This window comes from Penicillium nucicola, assembly GCF_028828085.1.
Source record: "Penicillium nucicola strain IBT 29836 chromosome Unknown utg000011l, whole genome shotgun sequence".
In the NCBI taxonomy this organism is placed as follows: domain Eukaryota; kingdom Fungi; phylum Ascomycota; class Eurotiomycetes; order Eurotiales; family Aspergillaceae; genus Penicillium; species Penicillium nucicola.
The window spans coordinates 1-16,761 of NW_026643135.1; the positions used below are offsets into that span (position 1 = coordinate 1).

Below are 16,761 nucleotides of genomic sequence, written 5' to 3' on the forward strand. Positions count from 1 at the left end.
GGGTGCCAAAGAGTCTGCAAGTGACAGTGAATCTTGGTATGGTTCCAGAAAAGAGAGAAAGTTGAAAGAGGGAGAGTCGGCGGACAATGATACATTAATGTCGAGAGGCACACTGTGCCGTGGTTTAGAAGCATCGTCTGGAACATCAGGGAGCTCATCCAGCGAGGGTGCTTCGGACGGAAAACTGTTGATGCTCATCGGAGAACTATGCAGCGATCCGGGTGGTGATTGCGAGTGATGCATGTATGATTGTATCCGGACAGGAGACGTCGATTGTTCCGTTGTGGGAGGTGTCGGAAAACTGCCCCCATTGACCTGTTGAGTGGGCGGGTTGACTGCAAAGTGTCAGTGTACGCCAAGCTCGACGGAGATCAGCCTTACCCTTTTTGGCCTTGGGAGGCTTTCCCGGAGCCAAGTTGGTCTCCTCGAACGGTCGCCATTTGAAGTCTTTTTTGTATCCTCCGCAGCTGACTTTGCGCCGCTCGCACTGTTGACATGTTGGCTTGGTTTCATCGCACTTCAACCGCTTTGCCTTGCACGTCACGCAACCTATAAAGTGGAGACGGTCAGCGCTGTTGATAAGAGCCTCCAACTTGCTCTGCTCATCTCTGAGAGACTTCACAGCTCACCAAATGTCAGAGGTTGCCTGAAGATCTCATACCATTGCGACTCTTTGTTTGCTTTGGTTTCTGTGCGGGCCTCCTCGGTGACGGGGCGTTTCCCCGCGCGGATGAGACGTCGGGATCTGAAGTGGACGGATTCTTATTGCTTGCCATACCCAGTTGATGTGTAAAGCCCCGTTCGCAAAGGGGCGATCAACGATATAAAAAGAGGAATCACAAAGTGTGGAAAACAAAGATAAGAGAGAGCGAGAAGAGCGAATGGAAAGTGATAGGGAACGGACGGAGATAAGCCTCTGCGGGGGAGATTCTGAGGGGACAATTCTGGCCTTCGACGGCAATCATCAATTCGCTGGATATTCGGCTGGTTTACGATGGTTTACGATGGCCTTGGAATGGGAAGTAGACAGCCAGCTCGGAGAGTTGACCACGGTTCGCCAGATCCTATAGACCTTTTAGACCCGTGGGTATCACCAAATCCCCCAGGATACCTAGGCATGGATATCGATGACAAAACACAGCTACTGGTTCGCTGATTATCATTGCGTGCGGAGACTTTTACTCCAATTCCGGGTGAGAACCGACGTGCTGAGTCGCCTTGATAGCAGGCTGTACTTTGGGCTCTTCTGCTCAGCCATACACCACTGTTCGAGCTTCAGTAAACACAATCTAACATGGCTATTGCCCACGTCACTGGCGACATGGGTCAAACCACGTGTGGCGTCCCAGCTGCAATGGAAATCCGAGCCTGGGATGAAGCCTCGTGACTCAACCCGTTCGATCTGAAGTCGAAGCCTGCAAAAAACGTGATCGGCTCCCTGCCGTATCTCGGCTTCGAGCCGAGTGTCGACGTGCATTTCTCCCCTGCTACTCTTTGGCACATTTTGTATTGGGAAACATCGCAAAAAGCCATTCGATGCCATATGCGGTGATTTTTCTAGAAATGAGCCCTTGGAAGAGTGGAAGGCGGATGACTACTCAGGGACAACATTGAAGCCCGGGAGACGGGGAGATGATCTGCTTACGAGTCATCTTGAAACCTTGCAAAGTGCGGAGAAGGGCTCTATTCCTCAAGTGGCGGTTTCTGCACCTTTCACCGGAGAGAAATTCATTCGAAGCAACATGCGGAAGTGCTCCCTTGCTTAGAACCCCGCCTCTAGGCTTACAGAATCTAACCCACACGCGGGAGAGGGATTCAGCTGAGGTGACAGTTGTACTTGATCATTGTACAGTAGACGCGAGAAAAAGCAACGAGAATCCGATCTAAGTCAGATCTAGCGACTGATAACAAGACGCCTTCTGCTATCCCCGGTTGTTTTGTCTAAAATCTTTACATCTCACTATCGACATAATTGCCTGAGGCAGCCAGAGTCGCGTAGTAGAGATTTGTCTCCGCGCAGATGACCATTCGGCCGTCGCCAGCGAAATTGAAGTTCGCCGCTGTTGATCCAACGTAGATCTTGCCGATGAGCTTGCCAGAGGGGTTCCAAACCTGGACGCCATCACCACATCCGGCGTAGACATTACCTTCGGAGTCGCAGTGGATACCTAATTACAATTTAATATGTCAGTTGACATCTATCGTTGAATGTTGGAAATATCTCGGAATTGGCAATGTAATTCACTTACCGTCCGGGGCGCCGGAGTTAACAAATGCGAACGTCTTGCGGTTTTCGAATGTGCCATCTTCTGTCACGTCAAAGCGATAGCTATCATCATATGGTCAGCATTTGATAATAGAGCATCTCGCTCTGGGATGATAAACATACACTGAAGCTGGGCGAGTAAAGTCCAGCCCGAAAAATCCATAGTCGATGCCGGTATCGGTGACATATGCATGCTTACCATCAGGCGAGAAGGTCAGTCCTGCGAAATCACATTAGTTTGAACGAACTGGCAAAGCTTCTGTGGGCTACACACCGTTGGGGTGATCGAAGCCATCCGCCGCGATCGTGACAGCTCCGGTATCGGGGTTGAAGCGATAGACTTGATCCTGCAGGCCTGGCGCAGGACGGAAATCTTGCACGTAACCGTAGATCGTGTCGGTGAAATAGATGTCTTTGTTCTTGGGGTGAATGGCTACATCGTTCAAGGAGTTGAATTGGCGACCGAAGTAATTGTTCAGGAGAACTGGTGAGCTTGGTCAATTGTGCATCTTTTAGGGGCTTGCAGTGGGAGTCGTCACGAACCGGTCGTATTGTATGGCTTTTGTGGGTTCATTACCCACAGTGCAGGAGGAGTATTGTTCCCTTGGCCTTCGCCGGTGAAGATGATCTCTCCCCGATAATTGGTTGCTCCTGTTTACTGTTAGTTCAAGCGCAACTTGGTGATATCTGTGAGCAATATGATAGCTGACCATTCGGATTAATCACCGTGGGAGACGAAGAGACCGTAGAGATATCCACCTCGCCTGCAGCATCACTCTTACTAGAGACCGCGGCGGCGTCCGCTAGAGAGATCTTCTCGATTATGGCCGACTTGTGCAGGCCGGTACTTGCATTCTTTGCGCCTGCATTCTGAACGAAGAACACTTCATCTGTCTCCTTTGACCTTTCCTCCCAATTATCAAGTTAGTGCTGCAATTCCTCCTATTGAATCGGAGCCACGTACCAAACCACTGCCTCGTGGTATAAAGGATCCTTGGGGGAGTGCGCAATCCGGGTGAGAGTTGGACTTTTGCCGATGATTTTCAAGAACTCCTCATCGTACACATGGAACGGACGTTTAGTCAAACTGTCCTCGGTATGTCCAGGAGGGACGAAAAGCTGCAACAAAAAGCCATTGGTAAGCTAAGACTGGCGATGAATATGGATGAACATGTCTGTACACTTTTCGCATTGAAACCGCTTGGCGGTTGAGTTGTATCCAAGACATTGAATGCTTTTTGGTCGATCACCTGTGCCTGACCAGGAACATTGTTAGCCTGAACGGCAGGCACCAAGGATTGTCCCAGGAACGCAAGGGCGACGAGCGCAACAGATGTAGCGGGCATTTTGTGATGATCCCAACGGGTGCAACTGTACAGTCGGAGCATCCCGAAATCCCCGGGGATCTAGGCATTTATTGCCAGTTCTCACGGGGGGGCGTCGACGCCGAGGGGTATCCCGGGGTGGGGGGCAGAAGCAAGACCCCAGTGGAGAAGCGGCAGGGCAGCTATACATTATTGGAGGAATGCAGGTTGTAGGGTCTTGTATGCCCTTGGTATGCTCTTGGTGTTCTGATGATCTTTCGGAGTTGGTCCGACCCCCACGAAATCGTTTTTCCCCAGAGTTGGGAGATCTCAACGTCATACTACATATGGTCAGTGACTTGAGCGTCATGCACTAGAATGACATATCCTGTACCTCCAATCTCCCACGGCGGGTTACACCACCCTTGCTATGTGTTTGGTGATGGTGTTAATATGCATTGTTACTGCCATCTGACCTTGCGATGTTACGCAACCGCAAGTTCACCGTATGTTCCAAGGCACATGGCTGAATCCAGGGATATTGAAAAGGCTCGGCCGTCATTTACTAATTCAGAAGACCAGATGAATTCTTATTTATTTCAAATGAAATCTCAGCAATTTGCAGACAGTTCCATGGTTTAATGTATGCGTTGGATGCTATCAACTCCCTATGACTTCCTCGAGATCACCTCTATGCTAGAAACGCTCGATCGACTGCTCGCCTCAGTCCGCTATTTGAACAGAAAGAAAAAAGAACACTGCAGCCCGAATCATGGAGACTATTCCTGTGAACTGTGCTAAGCCTGCGATTCTGCAATCTTTTTCTTCACGGAAACCCGCTTGGTTGACCGGCGAGTTCATCGGTCAATACCAGGACATTATGACCACAAAATGTCAGACATGCACCAATATTCCCAAGTTCACCACGGGGGGTGATATATTAGAACCCAAACGCCAAGTCCGATCAAGATCGGCTGCTCCGCCAAAAGGACACCGCTTCATCCCGCCGTGCACCGAGCAAAGATCAACCGCCCAGCCAATCAAGCAGAGGAGAGGCTTGCTACCGGCTTTAACGCCGCATCAGGCAGTCGTCCGCGCTGGGGCTCCAAGCAAAGGAGAGATGGGATTTTATGCCCCTCAGTGGAGATATGCTGTTGCGAGGGCAGCTTGATGAGCCAATCATATGTTAAGATCGAGGGGCTTCCACCGATTTCTTGCTATTGAATTCTGCCAGTCCATTTGTTAGGTTTTACTAGCTAACGTTATTCAATCCGCTATGCGTTAGTGCAGGCTGAACACCATGTCATGTAGACTGCGCGGCCCCCTATCTGTAAATACTTTTTGATGGCGTTGCAGCCCCGTGACAGATTAAATGAGTCATTTTGTAGGGATAAATACGAACAGCTCAAGCAATCTATAGGTCCGAAGCCAGTGATTATTTGCAGCTTGTAGCCTAATGGATTTAAGGTAGCGGAAACTCTCATATCTCCGAGTTCACCGCAGATAAATACCTCGGTCCCTCGCTCTCGCTTGTTGTATGACGTCGCTCAGGATCGCTTTTATATCTTCTTGAACAAATTCAACTTGTTTCTGTGCCAATACACATCATCTTGACAGCCTCCATACATATACACCTACATACACACACACACCAAAATGCCATTGACTATCCATCACCTCGGCCGCTCCCAATCCGAGCGCATCGTCTGGCTCGCCGAGGAACTCGGCATTAAATACGACTACGTTTTCCACAAGCGCGATCCCATCTTCTCCCCGCAGTCGATCAAAGACCTGCACCCCTCCGGTACAGCCCCCGTCATCGAAGACGACAGCTCGCCCTTCACAAAGAACAAAGTTGTGCTGGCCGAATCAGGCGCTATCATCGACTACATTATTGCCGCGTATGGCGAGGGTCGGCTGGGACGCACACCCAAGGACGGCGAGGAATATGTCCAGTTCCTGGAGTGGTATCACTGGGCCAATGCTTCCTTCCAGCCGGCTCTCTTCCGTGTTCTGATGACTCGCCGCTTGAGTAATGACCCCGAGTCTATGCATGTCAAGATGGGTAATGCCAAGTTTGAGCGTGCGCTTTCGATGATTGAGAACAGGCTCGGGGAAACGGGGGCTTATTTGGCTGGAAATGACATCACTGCCGCTGATATCATGGCCGTTTGCACTTTGACTACCATGCGTGGCTTCTGTCCCATTGACTTCGATGCTGAGAAGCATAAGCATATTTTGGCTTATCTGGCGCGCATTGGTGAGCGTCCTGCTTATCAGAAGGCGATGCGGATCTGTGAGGGTGATGATTTCGTCCCGATTCTTGGCCCGAAAGCGCAGCAATTTACCTTCCCTTATTAAGGCCGAGAGTTGAACTTTTAGATGTTAAGAAATCATCGAGTGTATATTAGTGCAATATAGAGTCAATCGCAACTCAATCTCATGGAAAAGACCACAGACAGAATTCACAACCCCATACAGGATCGGAAGATTTGATTACCCGTTCCGTTGGCAGTTGGTAGCAACGATAATGTATGTCCACAAACTTCGTCCACAGGCATATCGGAGCCACCAAATAAGTTAAACTTCATTTCTGGGGCCAGTTCCTGATTGTCTTCAATGATGGCACCAACAGCCGACCGCGTTGCTAGCATCATGCTGTCGTGGCACTCGCTGGAGCTCGTCAACTTCAATACCCTACAGACCCTGTGGGCAGGATACGGACAAATATGTGCCATCACTGCCAGAGCTTCCACCGACAGCGCAGCAGAGAAACTGGACAAGCTTTGTGGGACCGAAAATGGTGCCGCTGGGTCAACCTATCCTCTTATCCTGAAGCTCATCTCGCCCCCAACCAAAAGCGGGAGCAAACAAGATGAAGGACATCTTCGAAAGATGCTAAGTTATGAAGTGGAGCAGCATTTCTATAACCACTTGGTCCCATTGTTGGGTGAAGACATCGGTATTGCCAAATGTCTTGCCTCGACCAAAGGCATGGACGGCCAGGATGGCGAGCAAGAACTCAACGGTCTCATGGCCACAATCATGGTCAATCTGCGCCAAAGCTACCCAGTTGCAGGCGAGAAGAGGAGCTCATTAGACCGCGCACAAGTGCATGGGTCGTTGGACTGGCTGGCCCGCTTTCATGGCCGCACGCGGGATCTGCTGCAACAGGGCCTGGACCTTGGTACTCACGTCTTGCCACCTCTGGATGAATTAGTAAGACGGCAGAAGGTAGAAAACAACACGGCCAATGGACTGTGGCTCAATGGAGGATACACATACCTCGCAACACGGCGTACAGAGTACGAGTCTCTTTTCGAGGACGCCAACTCCGAGTGGTCCGAACTGCTGTGCGAACCTTTCGAGGGATCCTCATTATCCGTGGCGGAGATGGCTGCATTATTCTTGATGCCATCTGGGAGGCCAGTGGAGTCGTATATTCACGGAGACGTCAAGTCAGAGAATCTCTTCACGAATCGCACCGGAGAGAAGGTCGCGTTCTTTGACTTTCAATATGTTGGACTGGGTCTCGGGGTCTGTGACCTCGCCAAACTGTTCACCTGCTCAGTGCCTCTCCATATGCTAGTTGACGATGTGGAGTATCTGCCGGTGGAAATTGCGATGTGTGATGGGGAAAGGCGTCTTCTGAGGCATTACCGAAAGAGTCTTCTCTCGGATGACCTATTATATGACTGGGACACATTCAAACTACACTGGGAAACGGCCCTGGTAGACTGGTGTAGGTTCCAGGCATCTTGGGGCTTCTGGGGAAACACGGAGTGGCTTGAGGCTCGTGTGAGATCAATCATGGGTGACCCGGAGTGGAGGAATTGGCTGCGTCGAAATTCCAGCAATGAAAGCAGTAGATGATAGAGTGTTAGATGGGGAGTTTGGTTCCTGCATACTAGCGGGCGTTTTACAGTCGACAGCCACCAGTAGAGATCCATACTTTAGGGTAGAATGGCTTATTAGTCACCATGTGACGAGCCAATCTTGGAATCGATAGGATGAACCTGTCCCGATTAGTGTTCTCTCTATATGCGTCTTTCCCCCCCCCCCCCCCCCCCCCCCCCCAATTCCCCCACCCCACCTCTCGTGAAATTCCTTCTCTAGTCTTTTCAACTCACATAATTTTCCCTATGTCGCGCCCACATCGTTAACTCTAGACTAACAAAATGAGGCAACCCAGGCTGGGAGTGGCGGTGGATCGGTGGCTTATCATTGGATGCCCCCCACCGAGCAACACCCGGGAAAAAAGTCCGGCCACTTAGATCGAATCATCATTCAAGGTTCTTATATATCGTAGTGCCCCCCATCATTGTTTTATATTCTCCTGCATACTCTATGTTGATTTCAACGGAAATGTTCTGCAATGAGCCTACCGCTTAGGCCAATAGCTCCTTACCCGACGGGGTCCGGTCAGCGACCAGAAGTGAAGATGCGCAAGAGAGAAAACATATCTCTCGCATGTAATGGTTGCAAATCGCGCAAATCAAAGGTCCGTCACATTGTTATACCCCCCGAGACTGGTTCTAATTCTACATCTTTAGTGTGACGGGTCGCAGCCTTGCCAGGCTTGTAGCAAGAGAGCTACCGAATGTGTTTACGATGAAACAACCGATAACAGACGTCGAATTATTCTAAAGCGCAAAATGGACGGCCTGGAAGATGACCGAGAGCTGCTTCATCAACTTCTCAACAATCTGCGGGATTTGAGTAAGGGTCAGGTCATCCAACTGCTGAATGTGATTCGAAGTAATGCATCCTTGGATGAGATCAAAGATTACATGGACAGAGGGATACCCGACGAGCTTGAGACGTCGCCGGAGCTGATCGATTCGACGAGCCATATGGCAGACAGCAGTCAGAGTTCGCGACGAACGGTTATGAATGCGAGACAACTGTCGGATGATCCGCTGTGGGATGTTCCTGCCAAACCCTGGACGCGTTTGACAGATGACGATGGGTTTGTGTCTCATCTGATTTCGCTCTTCTTCACGTGGTTTCATCCATACCTGAACTTCATGGATCGCGACCGTTTCATCAAGGATATGCAGTCCGGCGATCCAGAGAATTCTCTTTACTGTTCACCTTTCCTTGTCAACGCCATTTTAGCTGATGCTTGCGTATGTTTCTAACTGTTGTTCGATTGGTTTAGCTTCACACTTACACCTTTTAGGCCTACTCCGATTACCCAGAGGCCTTTTTTCGACGAGACGACATGACATCCAAGGGACAGCATTTCTACGAGGAAGCTAAGAAACTTTATGGCGATGAAGATGGCAAAGCCAGGTTGCCTACAGTCCAAGGCTTATGTATTCTTTTTTCGAGGTGCACAGGATACCACTTTTGGCAGGTAAATACTAGCTAACATGCCGCAGTTCTTGCTTATATGGCAGAGATCGGCGAGGGTGGCTTTACGTGGGCCAATTAGTCTACGAGGCTCAGGACCTACTCGATGAACACGAGCTCAGCAAAGAATCGAATTATGAACCAGAAGTTGTCAACAACGTGGTCTGGGGCCTCTACAATATCTTGGCGTTCGATATTCCGACCCAACATGCTATTGATCGGTGCTAACTACAACAGGGCCAACTCTCTTATCTTTCACAAGCGAATCATGGTTCGGGCCCCAAAGATACCATGTCAACTACACTCAATCCCGAGGCTCGGGCACCAGGACCTGTGGACCCCTTATCCTTCTCTTGTCGGTGCCACACCGGCCCATACTCAGCATATGTTGAAGGCATATTCAGACTTGAGTGTTACAGTATTCGAATCATCCTCTTGGTTTTTCCACGATAGAAACTATCTGGAAAACATGTCCTTTTTAGAATTGCGAGACGCGGCAGATCAATTATACGCTCGTCTCAAAGACTGGAAAACGAATATCAATGACTGTATGAAAGAACAGAACAACAGAACACCCCACAACCTGGGTTTGCAGTATGTCACCTATCCGCTCTGCACTTGAGGATAATGCTGACACCCAAACAAGCATGTACTGGAACAAGATCGTTATGAAAATCTATGGCTTTGTACAGAAAAAGGCTGATCAGGAAAGTCCAAGCCCAGCAGAGTATCAGTCCGTGAAAGAAAGGAGACTCACAGCTGCGAGAGAAGTCGGACGACTGGTAGCGGTGCATCTATCTATATGGGGAAACGACCGATTCCCAGCAGCAAACATGCAATCCTGCGCAATAGCAGAACATACTCTTCTTGATGATCTCGACAACCCCGAGAGCCGAAAGGCTTTCACTAATCTCTGCCTCGCTTCCAAGGCCACTGCACGTCGTTGGCCATTAGGCAGGGCATTGCTGCACGAACTCCATGTGGCAGCAAAGAAGTTGAAAGTCACTCTTCCGTCCGAGACGGATGCCTTGTTCTCGGATATTGAGGACAACTGGTCCATCCGGTAAAGGATATGAACAGCGAATATCCAAATTCTGCTATTTATTTCAGGTCCAAGAGATCTAATGAACCGGAACTGGACACGTTTTTGAAGATGGCAACATGAGACTTCACCATTTGGGTCGATAGCTACCCGTGTCCTGGGATCTTTCTCGGTATCGCTCTCCCTATTAGAGTCTAGATTGATCCGATCCATCTATTGCTGCTTAGCCTTGGTTGGCGTGCATATACAAGCCCAGTGACACGTCGAGGTATGCAATATGAAGCTAGTTGCCTTCAATTCACCCTTCTCCAGAGTGGCTACATTAAGATTTGTTACACCAGGGACATGATCCGAGCTAACTGCGAACACCTCACAGCCATTTAGTCTATGCATTGGATCAGTTGTTTCTTGGGCTATTATAGACTCCTAGGCCAAATTGAATCCTATCATTTCATCTAATGGCCATTGCCATTATCAGAACTTACGGATCAGACAAATCTTTGCAAGATGTATAACTTAATTGGTCTCTGGGAAACGACTATTTGCTCCGCGGTGTAGTAACCCCAGTAAATAATTCACAGTATGATCTCACAAGTCGACGGATGTTCTTACATAGGCTTCGTCGGTAGCAATTCTATCTCATCTATACCAAGGCAATGATGTTGTATCATTGCAGACATATACCAGGTTGTTGAAGGATCCTTTGGTTTGCCTTCCCTGGTGAGAAAATGGTTAGTCACCCATCCTTGATACCTAGACTGTTTGGGGTTATCTGAGACTTACATGGTCTTGATGTCATAGTTCCATCTAACACAATTTCTGCGCAGGGTAGGTGCTCTGCATGACAGAAATTCCCAGGTGTCCTCTCCATGTGCCGCTTCCATGTTGCATTGTCATGCACAGTGCCGAAGTGCTTCCCAGATCTTCCCATGCATTGTCGAGAGCAGTGACCATTGTCTTGATCTCAGCCGTGGTATCGCAGTTACGGCCTGAAGCGTAATAGTAATAGGAATAGCTCACTCCGTCAGTGTCTTCCAGGGTACCTGTCACAGCCTCACAGCTTCCGAGTTGGCTCTGTTGATACATCTGGCCCGCAATTTGGAGAATAACTCCCTGGGATTTGTTGGGCGCGCTAAACTTGGTGGTTCCAGATTTCTCGGCGGACTTGCTGACGGAGATTGAAGCTCTCTTAACAAGTCCAACTTCACTCGCCTTTGTAGAAACCATTTCCTCGAGCTGAGGAAGGCCTTCCACGCTTCTTTTAGCGCCGTTATGGTGGCCAGAGCAAGCTTTTTGTGGGTCAATTCCAGAACTGGCGGTTGCTAGGCCAAGAACTCCGTGCCAAGTACCATGGTGATCAAAATCAATGCAGACTGCGGAGGCACTATCGGAATGCAATTCGTTGAATGCATTAGAGAGACTGTCGGTGATAGTCTTTGCTCGCTGGGTAGTGTCACAGTTTGAGCCGGTTGTGTATGAATATACATAATATTGATAGGCGACACCATCGCTGCCAGTGATGTCGACAACCGCTGTCTTTCCACAGATTTTACTAGCATCTGGTTGGTTAACGTACCAGGTGACAAACACAGCGGCAACACTGGTGATCAAGACGCCAACTGCAGTAGCCGATCCGATGATGGCTCCACCGCTCCATTTGTGGACGATGGTATACTCATCGGAGGTTCGAACTTCCAGCGCCGTGGTCTCACTCTTCTCGGCTTGGCTCAAAGTCTGGTTTTTCTCAACTACAAGTGCCGAGCAAACAGTTTGCAAGGAAAGCAAAGTAACGAGGATGGATCCAAACTGTTTCAAGATATTCTTGAACATGATTGCGGTATGATGAACAAGCGTTAACAGAATATGGGGGAAATCTATGCCTGGTTAGCACGATATCAGAGACTCAAGGTAGGATAATTGAAGGATGCATACTTCTCAGATGATGGACGAAAATTTCAAAATAACAGAACGAGAAGAGGATCACAAAACAGAGAATCACAAAGATCATCAGCTTCTCGATTGTCTCTGATACATTTCGTAGAAGACTCGAGGATCGCTGCCTTCTTATATGTCCAGGGCTATACCACGCTGATGTCAAGCACTATTCTTTCGTCCGGTAAGGCACCCACTTATCTCTAGGTATCAGAAAAATGCCTCGGTCCCGTAGCACTATCAGCATATCTATATCCAAATCCACAAATAAAAGCATGCTGATTCGGTCGAGACATAGGGCTCCAAATTGCCCCGTTGTGGATCGAAAGCGAAACTTGCTGTTGCTGCCTCTATATTTCGGGACGAAATTTGTACAATGTAAATGTCTATTTCTTTTTCCTTCCCTGGGTATACCAACGATAAAGCAGCCGAGGAGATGAAGAGTATACTGAGGCAATACTAAATCTACATAATTGCCCACAGAGCCGCTGTTCTTCTTTCAAGCTTCAATATGCATATGAAGTGCAAGCGTAACGTCCCAAGTTCCGCTGCTCCGAAGACATGTAGAGAGCAGCGCCACCGACAAGAGGCCAGTGGAGACAAAGTGCAGTGGATCCCGACGGTGGCCGGAAAATCTTAGCCTGCTCTAGGGCTTACTAGGGGCGAGACTCACTTCTGCAGAATTCAAGGCCTGTAGCCTCACCACTTGGTAACACTCGCTTTCGAAAGAGCATGAAATATCAGGGTTTCTTTATGGTGCACCTTCTACTTGTGAGACTCGAAAGTGACCATTAGATCCAGTAAGTCATTCCATTGTCGGCCTTGGATCGAACAAAAGCAATGAGGAGCGCATTCAACCGTCTTGCCCTGACGCGTTCTATCCGAGTCTTTTAATTTGTAAGATTATAGGCTAAATAATCACCTCAGGTTACTGCAAATGTAGCACCCTATAGAATTGATGCGGAGATTATTGAACTTCTCGTTCCTATCATGCCCCACATAGCCTGCAGGTTCGCAGAAACTATTCCACGCTGAGTATAGATCGGGAAATACGGATACTGTCAGACCATCCGCCGCTTGTTCCGAGTCCAATCATCTGGCAGTCGGTCCCCTGGTGGCGCTCCTCATTTCTTCAGCCACTTAAGTGTCATCCGTATCCGAGACATTTGGACGCCCTGTAGGCGTTGATGTCTTGCCATCCGAGGCTAAGCATTGCTTATATTGGGGGCCAAGAAAAGGGGTCTTCGTTTTTCGGAGTCAACCCGATGCCCTCGAAAGTCGATATGGTGGTTTTCAGGCTGCCTTTTGACTCTGTTCGAGGAAGATAGCGGCTCTGTTTTCTTCATTACGAGGTTCTCGGAGCCGAGAAATTGTATCACACGATGAAGAAGTACGAATCCCACATTCGAGCCATGGTTAGCGTGACGTCTTTCATTCTTGTCAGTTGCCTGCCTGATTGATATCGGACTGATTCCTCTCGTATCGGCCGTGTTCGTTAGTAGATCCTGGTGTCAAATATTGAGGTCCATTTTCCGAGATTTGTGGTAACCTGGATTGTGTCCCTGGTTACGATATGCCTGGCCGTTAGATTCTCGATTCAATTAGCATCTCTGTTTTCATTCATGGTTCCATACTCTGCCACATGCTCCAACCACATGCCCCGACGATCAATCAATCAATCAAAGCTCAGTAAACTGTTGCAGCATAACTCATATTGTAATGGCTATGCAGGCGCTTCAATTCAGTTGAAGTAAGAACTTGACCACACGCCTGATAACAACGCAGAAAGAGAGCTGGTCCTCAAAAAGAGAGACTGAGTACCAGCTCGACATACATACGAATCCCATAATCCAAAACATAAGAAAGAACATGGTGCCGAAGGCATCCAGGTACAAAGAACGTTGGCGGATACACCATCTGCCCTTTCACCATGTCATCCCAGTTTCTCTCTCAATGCCTGCATCCTTGTAGACAGGCCCCGTTTTATCCTCACTTCAGCCTCAATTACTGCTTTGATTGTTCATGACCGAAGGATTTTAGACCAATTCGGCACCGTGTAATCCAATAGCGAGTTGAGGGACGTAGTCTCTCCATCCTCAACCGTAGTCGCAAGCATTGGTGAATACCCAGCGTCTTCGGGACATGCTCCGACTAGATCCCATAAAGACAAATAGCTTTTGTGTGCACATGAACTTTGCATTTGGTCAATTATTTATGGATCTTCCTGCTGGCTCCTAGTTAGTTTTCTGATTTCTTCTTCGTGTAGTAGAACATGCAGGTGAAGATCAATTCCATGGGTATCTCCAAACCGGAAGTGAATGCATTTCTAGTTGAAAATACACATGGCTTTCTTCCCGCCATTATTAAATAACATACCGGAATAGCTGGCTACCAAGTACGTTACACAGTCCATGCAGCTAGCTCTTTGTGTGAGCTTCTGCGAGCCAAAGTCAGTATTGAAATGCTTCCCCGGCTCAGCTTTGATTTTTACGACGTAACGTACAGTGTGCAAGTGAGATGGTACTTGAAGCCTAGCTTTTAGGGTCTCTTTTCCTCTTCTTTTTGATCTTAGTACAGACTCGCCACTCTTAAAAAATCGACAGGATTTGAATAGCGAGTGGATCTAAGGATCTTTATTGGATCTATAGACTACAAAATTCTTTCACTGAATGTACATACAACTTGACATGGGCTCTGCTTTAAGCTGAGCAATACGGATGTTGTCGTATCACTTGTGAGCAGTGGCCTTCTCATCGAAACCATTAAGATGAGCTTGCTCTTAGCTTCTTTGATTACTGTCCTGGTACGTTTTTCGGTTGGCATCTAGAGAACTTTTGTTCATATTTTCAGTCTGATTGAATATGGAGAATTGAGTAGGGGCAGATGTTGCTTCAGGAAGTGCGAGGAAATACTCCTGATTCCCTGAGGTCCTAGCCTTTATTCGATCAACACCTACCATGTTGACCAAGTGATATTCGCACATCGCCTTATATTTTTCAATATACACGGGGCATTCAGAACAGGGACACCAGTTCATGAGGCCCATCAATGTCCAAAATCTTACAGTGTGATACTATATTTCGTTAAGATCGATATTGATAGTATCCTCGTTCTGGATATATATTGTTGCACTTCCGTCGCCGCTTTTTCTCACCAGGCCTCTGTTCTCGTATCAATTATCAAACATATCTAAGCTTGTCAATAGGAATCAAATATGATGAACATGATATCTGCCTGATCTCCAAGGCTGAAGGTCACGGATCCGCGACATGACAGGGAAGCACTAACCGCTTTGAGTAAAAACATCCTCTCCAATATACTTGCACCACAATTGACTATCGAAGATTTGGCGGAGTGGGCAAGAGAGATCCAATAACTGATAGAATTCGATCAATATCGTGAGTTCGCCTTCACCACATTGGTAGGCAATGCCCCATAATCTACCTCTATCAGACGCTTGATGGTTCCCCTCACTATCTCTTTCAAGTTGATGCCCCTCACTTTGGTGGCTTACGATCCGATCTCTTCTGGCCTGCCTAGTCTGTACATGAGATCCGAGTCAGATCCGAGTCCAAGGGGGACTTCTCCCAAGGACGTCCCCTCATCTGAGGTGTGGTCGATAGACCGGGGAACCCGTATAAAGGCAGCCATCTGCTCGAGCACAGCAACATTGCTAATTAAGTTACCTCTCATACTCGGATACTATTTACAATTTGCTTGTACAACAATTCACCCAAGCATCCAACCATGACCGTTCCCTTCACCTACCACGCGAAGGCGCAATCCACCTTTAAGCCTCCCCTTATCGCCAATGAGAATGCCTTCCTGGGGGACGTGCAGTCGAGGTATCTGACCCACCTGCGATCGATTTCTGATATGGTCACTGACTCTCCATAGCGAGAACGAGAATCCAGACAAGCCCATGTCTTGTGGGTTCTACCGTCTGGAAAAGGGCACGCCTCTGGTCTACACCTACACCTACGACGAGATGAAGATTATTGTCGAGGGCCAGTTTGAGATCTCCGATGAGACTGGACAGAAGGTGACGGCCACCCCGGGGGATGTGTTCTATTTCCCCAAGGGAGCCACCATCACATTCACGACGGAAGACTATGGATTGGCATTTTATGTGGGTACCCCTACCCTGCGGTTCAGCTCGACGCTAACGACAATAGACGGGACAACGGAAGCAGGGAGCGGCCTGAAGCTGAAGCTGGATCCTTTCTTATAGTTCGTATTTAGTGTCTGCTGCGGTGAACCGTGGACGAGATCAACAATTATCGGGGCTCCCCGTGCCTCATTCCATGGTTCTCTCTCCGTGTTTGGCCACTAGACCCAATCTGGTACTATGCTTACGACCTGATCCCTGCATGGATGACTGGACAGGCCCAATTATTGAAATAATCCCCGATGCATATGCTGTAGAAGTAAATGTGCGACATTCACTAGTCTCCTTGACAATTATAGCCGAACTTGTCCACCACTCAAGGTTCCAGTCCATTCAAGCCCCCCCCCCCCCCCCCATATCAGGAAGAGGGGCATATCAAATGAAAACCCACACGTTAGGGCCTCTTGGGGGCCGATCGGAGGAGGACCAGGGCCAGAACCGGGATTGGAAGTGGACTCGATTCAGCTCGCCTCGATCAGCTCCATCCACTCTGGCGGGTTTGGCATGAAACCAGGAGGACACAGCCTGTATGACGTGGGGGGAGGTTGCTAGGGGCAACAGTGAAACTTCAGCCAAGGGAGAGATCGGAGGGAGCAGTGGACAACAGTGGGCAAGGGTGGATTGTGGAAAGTAAGAAATCAAGATCATATCGATCGTGTGGAGTGATCGACTGCAAATATGAACCATCTTTCTT

General features: G+C 48.6%; 8 protein-coding genes across 8 annotated transcripts; 5 read left to right on the forward strand and 3 right to left on the reverse strand.

Annotated features, from left to right (window-relative positions):
• Positions 1-3: 3 nt before the first annotated feature.
• Positions 4-664, reverse strand: N7511_011084 (Zn(II)2Cys6 transcription factor domain-containing protein; the record flags this gene model as incomplete). Its single annotated transcript, XM_057133461.1, has 3 exons — positions 4-335; positions 382-616; positions 662-664. Coding segments are annotated over 3 exons (570 nt in total), but the record flags the coding sequence as incomplete, so codon positions are not given.
• A 1,286-nt stretch (positions 665-1,950) lies between these two features.
• On the reverse strand, positions 1,951-3,612 carry N7511_011085 (SMP-30/gluconolactonase/LRE family protein; the record flags this gene model as incomplete). The annotated part of the gene is made up of 8 exons (XM_057133462.1): positions 1,951-2,168; positions 2,250-2,329; positions 2,390-2,486; positions 2,541-2,750; positions 2,810-2,917; positions 2,977-3,170; positions 3,231-3,385; positions 3,448-3,612. 8 exons carry the CDS (start codon positions 3,610-3,612, stop codon positions 1,951-1,953), a joined length of 1,227 nt encoding a protein of 408 aa, XP_056978750.1.
• A 730-nt stretch (positions 3,613-4,342) lies between these two features.
• Positions 4,343-4,741, forward strand: N7511_011086 (uncharacterized protein; the record flags this gene model as incomplete). The annotated part of the gene is made up of 1 exon (XM_057133463.1): positions 4,343-4,741. The coding sequence occupies one exon, from the start codon at positions 4,343-4,345 to the stop codon at positions 4,739-4,741; it is 399 nt and encodes a 132-aa protein (XP_056978751.1).
• Positions 4,742-5,226: 485 nt separating this feature from the next.
• N7511_011087 (glutathione S-transferase family protein) lies at positions 5,227-5,931 on the forward strand (the record flags this gene model as incomplete). The annotated part of the gene is made up of 1 exon (XM_057133464.1): positions 5,227-5,931. One exon carries the CDS (start codon positions 5,227-5,229, stop codon positions 5,929-5,931), a length of 705 nt encoding a protein of 234 aa, XP_056978752.1.
• Positions 5,932-6,189: 258 nt separating this feature from the next.
• Positions 6,190-7,443, forward strand: N7511_011088 (uncharacterized protein; the record flags this gene model as incomplete). The annotated part of the gene is made up of 1 exon (XM_057133465.1): positions 6,190-7,443. One exon carries the CDS (start codon positions 6,190-6,192, stop codon positions 7,441-7,443), a length of 1,254 nt encoding a protein of 417 aa, XP_056978753.1.
• Positions 7,444-8,225: 782 nt separating this feature from the next.
• N7511_011089 (fungal specific transcription factor domain-containing protein) lies at positions 8,226-10,090 on the forward strand (the record flags this gene model as incomplete). The annotated part of the gene is made up of 6 exons (XM_057133466.1): positions 8,226-8,699; positions 8,753-8,865; positions 8,955-9,113; positions 9,163-9,519; positions 9,572-9,988; positions 10,036-10,090. 6 exons carry the CDS (start codon positions 8,226-8,228, stop codon positions 10,088-10,090), a joined length of 1,575 nt encoding a protein of 524 aa, XP_056978754.1.
• A 684-nt stretch (positions 10,091-10,774) lies between these two features.
• Positions 10,775-11,797, reverse strand: N7511_011090 (uncharacterized protein; the record flags this gene model as incomplete). Its single annotated transcript, XM_057133467.1, has 1 exon — positions 10,775-11,797. One exon carries the CDS (start codon positions 11,795-11,797, stop codon positions 10,775-10,777), a length of 1,023 nt encoding a protein of 340 aa, XP_056978755.1.
• Positions 11,798-15,646: 3,849 nt separating this feature from the next.
• On the forward strand, positions 15,647-16,130 carry N7511_011091 (cupin domain-containing protein; the record flags this gene model as incomplete). The annotated part of the gene is made up of 2 exons (XM_057133468.1): positions 15,647-15,744; positions 15,797-16,130. The coding sequence occupies 2 exons, from the start codon at positions 15,647-15,649 to the stop codon at positions 16,128-16,130; spliced, it is 432 nt and encodes a 143-aa protein (XP_056978756.1).
• Between the last annotated feature and the right edge of the window lie 631 nt (positions 16,131-16,761).